We start from the raw sequence: 14216 nt of genomic DNA on the forward strand, positions 1-14216 counted from the left end.
CTGCCCGCTTTGGCCTCCCAAAGTTCTGGGATTATAGGCGTGAGCCACTGTGCCTGGCCGGAATTAGTCTTGATAGCAACGATCTCACAGATGTTTCCTACCCCCTGCTAAAGAGCACTTCCACCTGCTCTATTCTTGAAACTCTTTATTTCATCTTCTCCTTCCCCTTTGGGAGAAATGGTGGGACCACATCCATCATGGGAGGGTTATTAAGCAACCAAGCTCTGGGAACCTGGCTATGACTTGCAGAAAAGTCACTTCCTAGCTGTGTGACTTTGGGGTAGTGACTCAACCTCTCTGAACCTCAGTTTCCTCATCTGTAAAATGGGGATAATAATCATACCTACTTCTTAGGGCTGTGAAGGTTGAATATCACACATGTGTACATTTGACACACTGCAATGCAGACAGTTGTACATTGTAGCTATTATTATTGTTGTTATGTGAGCCAGAAAAACTGGTAAGTCACCCTTACTTTGTTACTAAATCATTGCCCAAGTAGAGTTGAGCTCAAGGTCAAGCCTTTGGATGAACTTGGTACAGGGAAGCTAAACATGAGTTCACTTTTCTTCTCTGACCTCAACATTCCTCATCTGAAAACTAGGCCGATTATGAGGCTGAGTTCAGATGATGTGTGTAAGATACCTGGAATATTTTAGGAGCTAGACACATATTATCACCAGCACATCAAGCTTAACATTGACTTTTAAAAAATGAATCCTGTGATTTTTTTAAAAACGTGATTTTTAAAATGCACTTTTATTATAATTTATTTTTTGAGACAGGGTCTTGGTCTGTCACCCAGGCTGGAGTGCAGTGGTGCGATCACAGCTCACTGCAGCCTCGACCTCCCAGGCCAAGTGACTTTCCCACCTCAGCCTCCCAGTGTGCTGGGATTACAGGCATAAGCCACCATGCCTGGCCTAATGCACCTTTAGAGAGGGCCACTCTTGTCATATGGGAAATTTGCAGCCCTGGGAACTAAACATTCTAGTAGCCGGATGCAGGAAGCCAGCTGATGTGCTGCCGAGTTCACTTCCTGGCTTCCTTCTCCTGACTGTGTGCCTCGGAGCCTCAGTTTTCTCACCTGCAAAATGGGGGTGTGAATAGGGCCGACCCTGTGGGATCATTATCCGGGATGGTGCGTGCAGAGTTCACCTGCGGGAATGGAGCCGGTTCATCCAGGGTCCAGTTCACCTTTGCAAGCTGAGATCTCTGAGGGAGAGGCAGGAATCAGTGAAGGAAATACCCTAGAACAGTGATCCTCAGTCCAACTGCACGTCACAATCACCTGGGAGGCTTTAATGAGAACTCCCAGATGCCCAGGCTACACCTCAGGCCAATTAAGACTGAATCGTTGAGGGTGGGGTTGGGCAGCAAGCAGGTTTAAAGTTCCCAGGTGATACCAGTGTGAAGCCAAGGTTGAGATCCAACGGGCTGGCAGAGGCTCTCAGACTTGACTGTGCACCAGGATCACCGGGAGGCTTGCTAAAACCCAGGTGGCCTGGTCCACCCCAGGGCCTTTGATTAAGACGGAGGTGGGGCCCAAGAATATGCATTTCTAATAAGTTCCCAGGTGAAGCTGATGCTGCTTGTCCTGGGACCACCCTTAAAGAACCACTGGGCTAGGGCAATGTGTTTTAAACTGTGAATGGTAAAATCGGTTTATTGGATGGTAACCAACATTTTAAAATAGTGAGATAGAACAGAAGAGAAAATATTAGAACATATAATAAAAATATTGATTTGAGGCTGGGTGCGGTGGTTCACATCTGTTAATCCTAGAACTTTGGGAGGCTGAGGCAGGAGGATCATTTGAGCCCAGGAGTTTGAGACCAGCTTGGGAAGCATAGTGAGACGTTGTCTCTAATTTTATTAAAAAATAAAAATTAAAAAGAATATTGATTTGAACTGGCACGGTGGCTCACACCTGTAATCCCAGCACTTTGGGAGACTGAGGTGGGAGGATTGCTTGAGCTCAGGAGTTCAAGACCAGTCTGGATCCCATCAAAATCCCATCTCTACAAAATTTTTTTAAAAACCCAAAAACTTAACTGGGTGTGGTATTGCATGCTTGTAGTCTCTTCTGCTCAAGAGGCTGAGGCAGGAGGATCACCTGAGTCCAGGAGTTCAAGGCTGCAGTGAGCTGTGATCACACCACTGCACTCCAGCCTGGGTGACAGAGCAAGACCCCCAACTGTATTTTTTTAAAAAATTGATTTGTGAAACTTTTATATTCATTTGATTAGATAATATGAATAAATCTACATACACAACATACGTATGTATGTTTGTATGTGTTGGCTGCAATGTATTTCTTCCTGTGGACCACCTTTTTTTTTGAGATAGTCTCACTCTGTCGCCCAAACTGGAGTGCAGTGGCATGATCTCGGCTCACTTCAACTTCCACCTCCTGGATTCAAGCGATTCTCCTGCCTCCTCCCCAGTAGCTGGAATTACAGGCACACGCCACCATGCCCAGCTAATTTTTGTATTTTTAGTAGAGACAGGGTTTTGCTATGTTGGCCAGGATGGTCTTGAACTTCTGGCCTCAGGTGGACCACCATTTTTTAAAAAACGAGTGAACTGGCTGGGCAAGGAGGCTCATGCCTGTAATCCCAGCACATTGGGAGGCCAAAGTGGGAGGATTGCTGGAATCCAGGAGTTCGAGACTTTGAGACCAGCCTGGGCAACATGGCAAAACCCCATCTCTAAAAAAATACAAAAATTAGCTGGGCATGGTGGTGTATGCCTGTAGTCCCAGCTACTCTGGAGGCTAAGGTGGGAGGATTGCTTGAGCCCAGGAAGCTGAGGTTGCAGTGAGCTGAGATTGGGGCACTGTACTCCAGCCTGGAGCCTAGGTGACAGAGCGACAGCTTGTCTCAAAAAAAAAAAAAAAAAAAAGAGAGTCAACAGCTTTTAAAAAATATTGTAGGCTGGGCATGGTGGCTCATGCCTGTAATATCAGCACTTTGGGAGGCCAACATGGGCAGATCACTTGAGGTCAGCAATTTGAGACGAGCCTGTGTCTCTACTAAGAAAATAATAATAATAGTAAAAAAGTTAGCGTGGTGGCACCTGCTTGTAATCCCAGCTACTTGGGAGGCTGAAGCATAAGAATTGCTTGAACCTGGGAGGCAGAGGTTGCAGTGAGCTGAGATCATGCCTCTGCACTCTGGCCTGGGTAAAAGAGTGAGACTCTGTCTCAAAAAAAAAAAAAAAAAAAAAATTCGTAATCCTGTAGACATGTAGACACACACACACACACATAAGTGAAGCAAAACTTACGTTGAACAATATTTACCCTTATGACTCTCAATGTACACTAGTATTTTCTCTTCCTTTCTTTGCCATCCTATTTTATTTTGTTTCTTCAAAATTCGATGGAAACCCATTTAATTGATCTCATGCGCCCTCAGAGGTTTGAAAACCTGCAGTTTGGAGACCCTGACCCCAGAGGGTCCCAAACACCCTGCCCACCGAAAGTCTTCCTGAGCAGGTGGGAATTGGGGTCTGCCACCAGGATAAACTGAGGAAGACCACGGAGGAGGCAGATATGTATGAGAGCAAGTACAGGGAGGTCAGCAAGACCTTGGATCTACTCAAGAACTCAGTGGAGAAACTGTTCAAGAAGATTAACTGTGATGCCACCAAGATCCTGGTGCAGTTAGGGGAGACGGGGAAAGTCACCGACATCAACCTTCCGCAGTATTTTGGTGAGTCAGGCTGGGGCCCGTTGGAGTCTTAGGAAACATTTCCAGAACTTTCTGTGACTGGGCATGAGGACTTGCTCTTATGGAGTAGTGAGCTTGGTGGTGAAGTGTGTGGGCACTAAAGCCAGCCTGCCTGGGTTCGAATCCTGGGTCTACAGTTACTAGCTCTGGAGCCTTGAACAGGTTTGTTTTTGGCTTTGTTTCTTTTGAGACAGAGTCTTGCTCTGTTGCCCAGGCTGGAGTGCAGTGGTGCAATCAAGGCTCACTGCAGTCTCAACCTCTTGGGCTCAGGCAATCCTCCCACCTCAGCCTCCCAAGTAGCTGGGACTACAGGCATGTGCTGCCATGCACGGCTAATTTTTTGTATTTTTTGTAGAGACAGGATCTTGTCACATTGCCCAGGCTGGTCTCAAACTCCTTTGCTCAAGTGATCTGCCCTCCTTGGCCTCCCAAAGTGCTGGGATTACAAGTATAAGCCACTGTACCTGGCCAGGGCAGGTTTCTGAATCTCACTGTGCTTCAGATTTTTGATCTACAAAAAGGGGTCTCTTTTAATGCCTTCAGTTTAAAAAAAAAAAATGGGTGTAAACCCAGTATCTACCTCATAAGACTGTTGGGAGGCTTAAATAAATATATAGTTATTTGAGAAAAATGATATTATCACCTCAATAAATGCAGAAGAAGCATTTGATAAAATTCAACATCCATTCATGATCTTAAAAAAGAAAACTCTCAGCTGGGCGCGGTGGCTCAAGCCTGTAATCCCAGCACTTTGGGAGGCTGAGGTGGGAGGATCACGAGGTAAGGAGATCAAGTCCATCCTGGCTAACATGGTGAAACCCTGTCTCTACTAAGATCAGGAACAAGGAAGGGATGTCTGTGTGCTGTCACCATGCCTATTCAGTGCTGTACTGGAGGCCCTAGCCAATGCAATAAAGCAGAAAAAAGAAATAAAAGGCACACAGATTAGAAAGGAAGAAATAAAGTGCTCAGAGTAGTGCCTGGCATGTAGCAAATCTATTAACAATCACATACATTTCTAGGCATTGACCCTAAGCTCAAAGTGGACAGGGAGGGACATACCTGCACAGATCCTGACAATTTGGAATGAATGGCTTCCACTGCTCCTTGAATTAAACCTCAGATTCTTTTTTTTTTTTTTTCTTTGAGGTGGAGTCTCACTCTGTTGCCCAGGCTGGAATGCAGTGGCATGATCTCAGCTCACTGCAACCTCTTACCCCCTGGTTCAAGTGATTCTCCTGCCTCAGCCTCCTGAATAGCTGGGATTACAGGCACATACTACCACGCCCTGCTAATTTTTGTATTTTTAGTAGAGATGGGGTTTCACCAGGTTGGCCAGGATGGTCCATGATCTCTTGACCTCATGATCCACCCGCCTTGGCCTCCTAAAGTGCTGAGATTACAGGCGTGAGCCACCATGCCCAGCCAAACATCATATTCTTAATACACTCTATGTTTGGGAGGTTCCCCAAACCCATTCTATCCTCCTGGCCACATTCAGTGATTTGCTAGAGGACTCCCAGGACGCAGTATATAGTCACACATATGGCTACGATTTATTACAGTAAAAGGGTACAGAACAAAATTAGCAAAGCGACATGTTAGTGTGAACCATGTGATAAACCATATTGTGCAAATTAGGCAGGGTGAGACACTCTTTTAAAAAATTAAAAAAAAATTTGTGGGTACATAGTAGGTGTGTATTTTGTGAGGTACATGAGATGTGATACAGGCATGCAGTTCACAACAATCAAATCATGGAAAATGGGACATCCATCCCCTCAAGCATTTATCTTTTGTGTTACAAACAATTCAGTTATACTCTTTTAGTTATTTTTAAATGTACAGTTAAATTATTTTGACTATAGTCACCCTGTTGTGCTATCAAATACTAGATGTTACTCATTCTTTTATCATTTATTTATTTGTATTTTTTATTTTTTTGTAGAGATGGGGTCTCGCCATGTTGCCCAGGATGGGCTCGAACCCCTGTACTCAAGTCATCCCCCTGCCTGGGCCTCCCAAAGTGCTGGGATTACAGGCATGAGCCATTGTGCCCAGTCTTATTCATTCTTTCTGGTTTTTGTATTCATTAACCATCCCCACCTCCCTCCCACCTGCCACTGCCCTTCCCAGCCTCTGATAACCATCCTTCCACTCTCTATCTCCATGTGTTCATTGTTTTGAGTTTTTCATCTTGCAAATAAGTGAGAGCATGCGAAGTTTGTCTTTCTGTACCTGGCTTATTTCACTTAACATAATGACCTCCAGTTCCATCCGTGTTGTTGCAAATGACAGGATCTCATTCTTTTTTGGTGGCTGAATAGTACTCCATCGTGGATATGTACCACATTTTCTTTCTTTCTTTCTTCCTTTTTTTCTTTCTCCTTCCTTCCTTCCTTCCCTCCTTCCTTCCTTCCTTCCTTCCTTCCTTCCTTCCTTCCTTCCTTCCTTCCTTCCTTCCTTCCTTCCCTCTCTCTCTCTCTCTCTCTTTCTTTTTTCGGAATTTCGCTCTTGTCACCCAGGCTGGAGTGCAATGGCGTGATCTCGGCTCACTGCAACCTCTGCCTCCTGAGTTCAAGTTATTCTCCTGTCTCAGCTTCCTTAGTAGCTGGGATTACAGGTGCCTGCCACCACGCCCAGCTAATTTTTGTATGTTTAATAGAGATGGGGTTCCACCATGTTGACCAGGCTGGTCTCGAACTCCTGACCTCAGGTGATCCACCTGCCTTGGCTTCCCAAAGTGCTGGGATTACAGGCGTGAGCCACCATGCCCGGCCATCACATTTTCTTTATCCATTCAGGTGAGCCACTCTTATCAATTAATGGTGTTGGGAACCCTGCTGAAATCCAGGTTCCCGGATGCCAGCCCAAGCCTGACCTGGTCAACAAGGCTTTCAGAGGAGAAAGCCTCACCCTGCTGTGTTAACTTTTTTCTGTACACAGCCTATCAGGTTCTTCCTAGCCTGGCCTTGCTTACATTTCTCATTTCCTCTTGTCCTGCTCTGTCCCTGGCTCACCACCTGCAGGCACACCATCCTCCTCTCGATCCTTCCAGTCTCCCCCACTGCTGCCCCTGCATCTTGTTCCCACCTCGGCGCCTTTGCACAGGCTGTTCCTGGAAGACCTGTCCCATGCCCAGTTCCTTCACATTCTCAGATCTCAGTTTCATTGTCCTCCCTGCACTGAAGCTGCCCTGTCCCTACCCATCTGAAGCTGCCTGTGCCCCTCCCGCCACCACTATTATTCCCTCTCATAGCAGTCCTAGTATTTAGCATTCACCCAATTTGTCTCTATGGACAGGTCGCTTTCAATGTCTGGATCTATGTGGTTCCTAAGATATGATAGCAAATTTTGGATGCCAATATTTTTAATTTATTTATTTATTATTTTTTGAGTGTCACTCTGTTGCCCAGGTGGAAGTTCAGTGGCACAATCTTGGCTCACTGCAACCTCTTCCTCCCAGGTTCAAGTGATTCCTGTGGCTCAGCCTCCCAAGTAGCTGGGATTACAGGTGCCTGACACTACACCCGGCTAATTTTTTTTCTTTTTTTTTGAGATGGAGTCTCGCTCTGTCACCCAGGCTGGAGTGTAGTGGCACCATCTCGGCTCACTGCAACCTCTGCCTCCCAGGTTCAAGTGATTCTCCTGTCTCAGCCTCCCGTGTAGCTGGGACTACAGGCCTGCACAACCACATCCAGCTAGTTTTTGTATTTTCAGTAGAGATGCGGTTTCACCATGTTGGCCATGCTGGTCTCAAACTCCTGACCTCAAGTGATCTACCCGGCTTGGCCTCCCAAAGTGCTGGGATTACAGGTGTGAGCCACCGTGCCTGGCCTAATTTTTGTTTTTCAGTAGAGACAGGGTTTCACCATGTTGGCCAGCCTGGTCTTGAACTCCTGACCTCAAGTGATCCACCTGCCTCAGCTTCCCAAAGTGCTGGGATTACAGGCGTGAGCCATTGTGCCTGGCCTGGATGGTAATATTTTTGATCCCTGATTTTCAGATAGAATAGCAGCAGTCTGGACAGTGTGAGGTTTATTCAAAAAACATACCCAAATCCAGTAGTTATTGAATCAGATAATGAACCTCTGGATGGCGAGGGCTCCCTGTTAGTGACCTGTTCAATTGTTGAACTTGGCTTTCTCTCTATGCCTCCATACACACTGAAGCTCTGGTAGGGCAAGGACTGTATTTTTGTTGTTAGTGTTGTCATTGTTTTGTTTTTCCTCCATTGCATCCTTAGCGTCTAGCACAGTGCATGGCGTGGTAGGCATTGAGTAATCATTTGCGAATGAATGAATGTCTTGTGACTGCATGGGGCTATGGAGCTACAGTGCAAGGGGATGTCCCCTGAATGAGGCAGGTCAGGGAAGCATTCCTGCAGGTGGCGAGGCCTGACCTGAGTTTTAAAACACCTCTAGGGGGTTATTCAGGGAAGTGTGTAGGGAAAGACATTCTGGCAGAAGGAACAGCATAAGTAAAGGCCTGCAGACTTGAAACAGAGAGCACTGGGGCAAATCAGGAGTTTAAGGTGGGGCTCCCAATTTTTAGTGTAACCTGGTGTTTCTCAACCTTCTTTTCGTTATCATCCTGCTAAGGAGCCTCTCTAGACGTATTTTCCTAATTGCCCTCCTTATGAATACAATATTTTAATATCATTGAGATACTGTGTGTCTGCTTATGTCCTGTGTGTATCTGTGTTATATACATTAAGAAGTCAGAGGCCAGGCACGATGGCTCACGCCTGTAATCCCAGCACTTTGGGAGGCCGATACAGAAGGATCACTTGAGACTAGGAGTTCAAGACCAGCCAGACACGGTGTCTACAAAAAATACAAAAATTAGTTGGGCATGGTGTCATATGTCTTTGGTTGCAGCTACTCAGGAGGCTGAAGCAGGAGAATCACTTGAACCTGGGAGTCTGAGATCGCAGTGAGCCAAGATCATGCCACTGCACTCCAGCCTGGGCAACAGAGCCAGACCTTGTTTACAAAAACAAAAACAAAAACAAAAACAAGTCAATTATTTTTCTCTCAAGAACCAAATTTCAGCCTCTAAGGGTGAGGAGTGATGTTGTCCTGTTGAGAATGCATGGTGACACCCAGGAGAAAGCCTTGTCCTTGTCAGAGGTCAGATCCCGCACCTCCTGTACTTCCTGCTCCTCCCCACCTTCTGCAGTGGGGGCGCCACCCCCAGCGCCCCCAGCGCTCCCAGGTCTAGGTCTCTCAGCAGCCATCTTGGTCCTACTTTTTGTTCTCCAGCCATCATTGAAAAGAAGACCAATGACCTGCTGCTGTTGGAGACCTATAGGCGCATCCTGGACATGGAAGGGGCAGAGGCTGAGATCACGCCACCCTTCCTCAACCCTTTCTGGGGTGGCTCTGCCCTCCTCAAGCCCCCAGAACCCATCAAAGTCATCCCCCCAGTGCTGGGGGCTGACCCCTTCGGCGACAGGTTGGATGATGGTGAGTTCTCTCTCTCAATCTGTGCAGGTTGCTGGGAAACCTGTGCCTTCAGGTCTGGGGAGGCCTTGTCCAGGCGCCCGAGGGGGTCTGCAGTGTTGAACCTCGTTTTCCCCTCTTTATGAGCCATTGTGGCCTGCCAGTTCCCTTGGGTGCATTCTTGGCCGTGGTCACTTGGTATCATTTGCTTGGGGACTTTTCTCTCTATGATGCTAGGGTGACACAGATCCTGAAGTTCAGTTATTTTGGATATTTTTAAAAGTCAAAACTACCTTTTGATCATTTAAAATGAACCTTAAAATATCAAAAGTTTACAAATTGGCAAGTTATGGGTAGACATAGTTCCCAGACTCTGTGTCTCACGCTCACCCTATCTATGCTCCTGAGTCTCACTCGCCTATGACCTCCCTTTCCCTGACCCATTGTGCCTCTAGGACCCATCCTTGGCCCCTCCCCATTTTTGTCCCCTAACCCCACGGTTGAAGCAGCTTCAACCTGGTCCATGCCAGAAGCGAAATGGTCAACCGTGGTTCTTCCAATACTGGCCCATTGATCTTCTTCTTTTCCAAGGTGGAACCTCACTCATCCCCCTCATGCAGAGAGCCAGGCCTTCACTCTGAAAGTGGGAATCAAATTGGCCTCACCTGCTTTTTGGAGAGCAGTTTGGCCACATATATGGGAACCGATCCTTCCAGAAGGACTTACTCAAGGGTCGAAGGTGAAAGGTGGAGGAGTGGAGGCTGTTCACTGTAGCTCCAAACTGGCAACAAGTGTAATGCCCACCCCTTAGAGATTGGTTAAATAAGGTCCAGCTCAACCACCCATGCAGTGGAATTCTAGGCAGCCCCAAAAATGAGGCATAGGGCCAATATGAAGAGACTAGGAAGATGCCCTTGATATTAAGACAAAAGGGAAAACAGTCAATTGCACGACAATTGTCTGGGCATCCTGAGAAGTACTGTATTGTATAATCCCATCTTTCGAAAAACATTCTCTACATATGCGTGCAATACACAGGCACACACATGCGTGTATATATGTGCATGTGTGTATATGTGTATAGATGTGTGTATGTGTGTGTATATGTATGTGCGTGTGTGTATGTGTATATATAGGTGTGTGTGTATATATGTGCATGTGTGTATATGTGTATATATAGATGTGTGTGTATATATGTGCATGTATATGTGTATATATAGATGTGTGTATGTGTGTATATATGTGCGTGTGTGTATATGTGTATATATAGATGTGTGTATGTGTGTATATATGTGCGTGTATGTATATGTGTATATACAGATGTGTGTGTATATATATGTGCATGTGTGTATATGTGTATATATAGATGTGTGTGTATATATATGTGCGTGTGTGTATATGTGTATGTATAGATGTGTGTGTATATATATGTGCGTGTGTGTATATGTGTATATATAGATGTGTGTGTGTGTGTATATATATATTTTTTCTTTGCCAGTAGTCCTCAGTCAGGGGTGATTTACCCTTTATGGGACATTTGGCAATATCTGAAGATATTTTTGGTTGTCACAACTGAAAGTGATGGTGTTGCTGTCATCTAGTGGCCAAAGATGCTGCTAAAAATCTCACAATGCACAGGACAGCACTTCACAACCCTGATACGTAATAAGAGATATAAGACATCTGAGAGAGGGGGAGGGAGAGGGAGAGAAAGAGGAAGGCTCAGAGGCAGGAAGAGGAGGAGGAGGAGGAGGAAGGGAGGGAGGGGCGATGAGAGAAAGGGAAGGAGGAAGGTTTCTAGATTATGCATAAAAAACCAGAGGTGTATAAGCCACCTGTTACAGTGGATGATTGTGGATGGTGGTTTGCAGATAACGTTGCATTTCTAAGTTAAACAATTCTGTATTGTTTGAAATTTTCTCTTACAATGACCTTGCATGACTTTAGTAAGTAGAGAAAAAAATCAATTTTTAAAAAGCTGCCGCCATTTCTCTGAGCGGGATAGACCCCCAATAAGCACATGTGCACACACACACATGCACACAACACATGCGTACACACATGCACACACAGAGATCCTGTGTGTTTCAGCTGAAGAGACTGAAATGCGGCAGGAGTGAAAGCTAGGCCAGATGACACCCATCTCAGCACAACTTCCACCACCCTTTCAGTTCCTAAAAGGCTGGGGGGAGAGGTGGGCAGAGCTGCTGGTGGGTTGTCCTCACAAGGTCGGAAATGTACGGATACTGTCTTCACCTCTGTTCACGGGAATGTCGATGAACTTTAGTTTCTCCCAGCCCACTGGCCTCTATGGCCTACAGGTGTGAATTAGAAGAGGGGCCACTTTTGGGTAGATTAATTAGAAAAAGGTGCCCCTTCTGGGTAGCTATGGCTCAGCAATCAAGTGGGGGCTGGATTTCAACCCATCTGTCTACCCCTCTCCTCTAAGTGTCTTTGTGTAGTGCACATCCTGAACAACTGCACATGGTGGCCCTAACTCCTTAACATTAAATCAAATATTCGTCACATCCTTGTCTGGGAGGAAAACTAGTCATTGTCTGGGCAGCCCCGAGAAGTATATTTCTGTTTATTCTCCCCTCCTTGAAACCTGAGAATTTCCAGGCTCCACTCCCCAATGCTATGGAGGGATGCCAAACCAGGCTTGGCCATCCCTGCCTTGGGCAGAGAGACAGAGTCACTGGGAAGGAAGCCCCAGCCCTGGGTTTGATTTCCCAGCACCTCACACAAACCTGGTCTTGGTGCAGTGGAACAGCCCCTGGATCACAGCAGCCTTCGGCAGCTGATTCTCGACAATTACATCCTGAAGGAGAATCGGAGTAAGGAAGTGCGCGGAGACAGCCTGCCTGAGAAAGTGGATGACAGCAGGTCCAGGAAGAGGGTAACCATGTGAGGTGCATGCATGGGGCCACCTTTGCACAATAACTGAAAAAATAAATGTTTTGTTCTGTAGCCTCGTGCCTGTCACACGCATTACTAAGGGCTTTGGGTGCTGGGGCCACCTCTGGGCTGGGACCGAGGAGTGAGAAGTAAAAGCGGGAGCAGGGGGCGGGAACCGTGTGAGGCCATCAAGGCCCCTGGACACCTCTGAGCTGGAGACCAACACAGGCCACCCCCAGACATGCAGAGACACAGATGCAGACGCGGTCCACCAGGTGTAACGGACTAGCCCGGGGGAGGGGCCATGCTGGAGCCAAAGTGTGGATCCTGAGACGCCTCTGGCCACCCGAGGTGTGGCAAACACTTGCGGATGGGAAGTGGGAGCTGGGGGCATGCTGGATCTGCTTCTGTGGGTGTGTGTCTGTGTACATGTGTGTATATCTGTGTTTCTGAGTCTGTGTCTCTGTGTGTTTGTATCTGTGTGTCTGTATCTCTGTGTATCTGAGTGTCTCTGTGTGTGTCCATATATGTGTGTACCTGTGTGTGTCTCAGAATCTGTGTGCATCTCTGTATGTCTCTGTCTCTGTGTCTGCACCTGTGTGTGTCTCTGTGTATCTGTGTGTCTCTGCGTGTCTGTATCTGTGTGCATCTCTGTATGTCTCTGTGTCTCTGTCTCTGTGTGTCTCTGCATGTCTCCACCTGTGTGTGTCTCTGTATGTCTCTGTGTGTCTGTATCTGTGTGTGTCTGTGTGTATTTATGTGTCTCTGTATCTCTTTGTATGTCTCTGTATGTCTGTTTCTGTCTCTGTGTCTCTGCATGTCTGTATCTGTGTGCATCTCTGTATCTCTGTGTGTGTCTCTGTATGTCTCTGTGTGTCCCTGTCTGTGTGTCTCTGCATGTCTGTATTTGTGTGTGTCTCTGTATCTCTGCGTTCATCTCTGTATGTCCCTGTATCTCTGTCTCTGTGTGTTCTGTGTGTCTCTGCATGTCTGTACCCATTCTTGGGATTCTCTTTCTTCTTCTTCTTCTTTTTTTTTTGAGACAGAGTTTGGCTCTGTCACCCAGGCTGGAGTGATCTCGGCTCAGTGAGTGGTGTGATCTCAGCTCACTGTGTATCTGTGTGCATCTCTGTGTCTCTCTGTGTGTCTCTGCATGTCTCCATCTCTGCGTGTGTCTGTCGTGGGTGAGCATGTCACTGCAGATCTGAGTGCACAGTGTCCTGCCCAGAACCACGCACTGCCCTGGAGTGTCCTGAGTCCCGCCTTCTTGGTGCCGGACTGCATCTCTGACCACAGGAGCCCGGGGTATGAGGGTCTCAGCCTGGACCGACTCTGGAGTGCAGGGAGGCTGTGAGGGGGGGGGCATCCTGGGTCATGGGGTGGGGCCGTGACTCCCCTGGGTCCCTGCCCACGAAGCCTGCTTTGAAAGGGGCCCCAGGTCTCTGCAGCCAGAAGACAGTTTCGTTCATCCTGTCGCTGGCTCGGCCCTGAGCTCCTGCCACGGATGGCACTGTTGCCATTGTCAAGCCTGGAGGACTGGCCCTAACTGTGGCTCCTCTGGCCTCCTGAGCCCTCCTGCCTTCACTGTGACCCCAGCTCCACTCTGTCACCAAATTTCAGCTTGTTCCCATCACGTCATTGACTTGGGCTGTGTTCTTAGGTTCTTGGGATTCTCTCTTTTCTTTTGAGACGGAGTTTGGCTCTGTCGCCCAGGCTGGAGTGATCTCAGCTCACTGCAACCTCCTCCTTCTGGGTTCAAGTGATTCTCTTGCCTCAGCCTACTGAGTACCTGGGATTACAGGCATGTGCCACCATGCCCAGTTAATTTTTGCATTCTTGGTAGAGACGGGGTTTTGCCATTTTAGCCAAGCTGGTCTCGAGCTCCTGAACTCAAGCAACCCGCCCGACTCGACCTCCCAAAGTGCTGGGAGGGTTCTTGGAATTCTCTTGAAAACCTGAAGTGCCTGAAGTCCATTCCCTGCTGCTTCTCGGGTTTTCCTCCGGGGAATCTTCCCGCCCATCTCTAGGCCATATGGTTCAGGAGGGCTCTGATTTCAACCCCAGCACAGGGCTGATCAGTTGAGCCAGGCCCGTCCATCCATCAGAGCACTGCCTTTGCCAGTCCATGGTGATTGGTTCA

At 47.3% G+C, this 14216-nt stretch overlaps 1 protein-coding gene across 1 annotated transcript in view; it reads left to right on the top strand.

Annotated features, from left to right (window-relative positions):
• The window catches only part of CCDC63 (coiled-coil domain containing 63), a 58994-nt gene extending 46846 nt beyond the window's left edge, over positions 1 to 12148 (top strand). The window contains 3 exon segments of the mRNA XM_025401830.1: positions 3524 to 3716; positions 8999 to 9202; positions 11944 to 12148. Of these exon segments, the coding sequence (XP_025257615.1) occupies positions 3524 to 3716; positions 8999 to 9202; positions 11944 to 12089 (543 nt within the window). The 3' untranslated portion in view covers positions 12090 to 12148.
• Positions 12149 to 14216: the final 2068 nt, after the last annotated feature.

Source organism: Theropithecus gelada, chromosome 11 (assembly GCF_003255815.1).
Source record: "Theropithecus gelada isolate Dixy chromosome 11, Tgel_1.0, whole genome shotgun sequence".
In the NCBI taxonomy this organism is placed as follows: domain Eukaryota; kingdom Metazoa; phylum Chordata; class Mammalia; order Primates; family Cercopithecidae; genus Theropithecus; species Theropithecus gelada.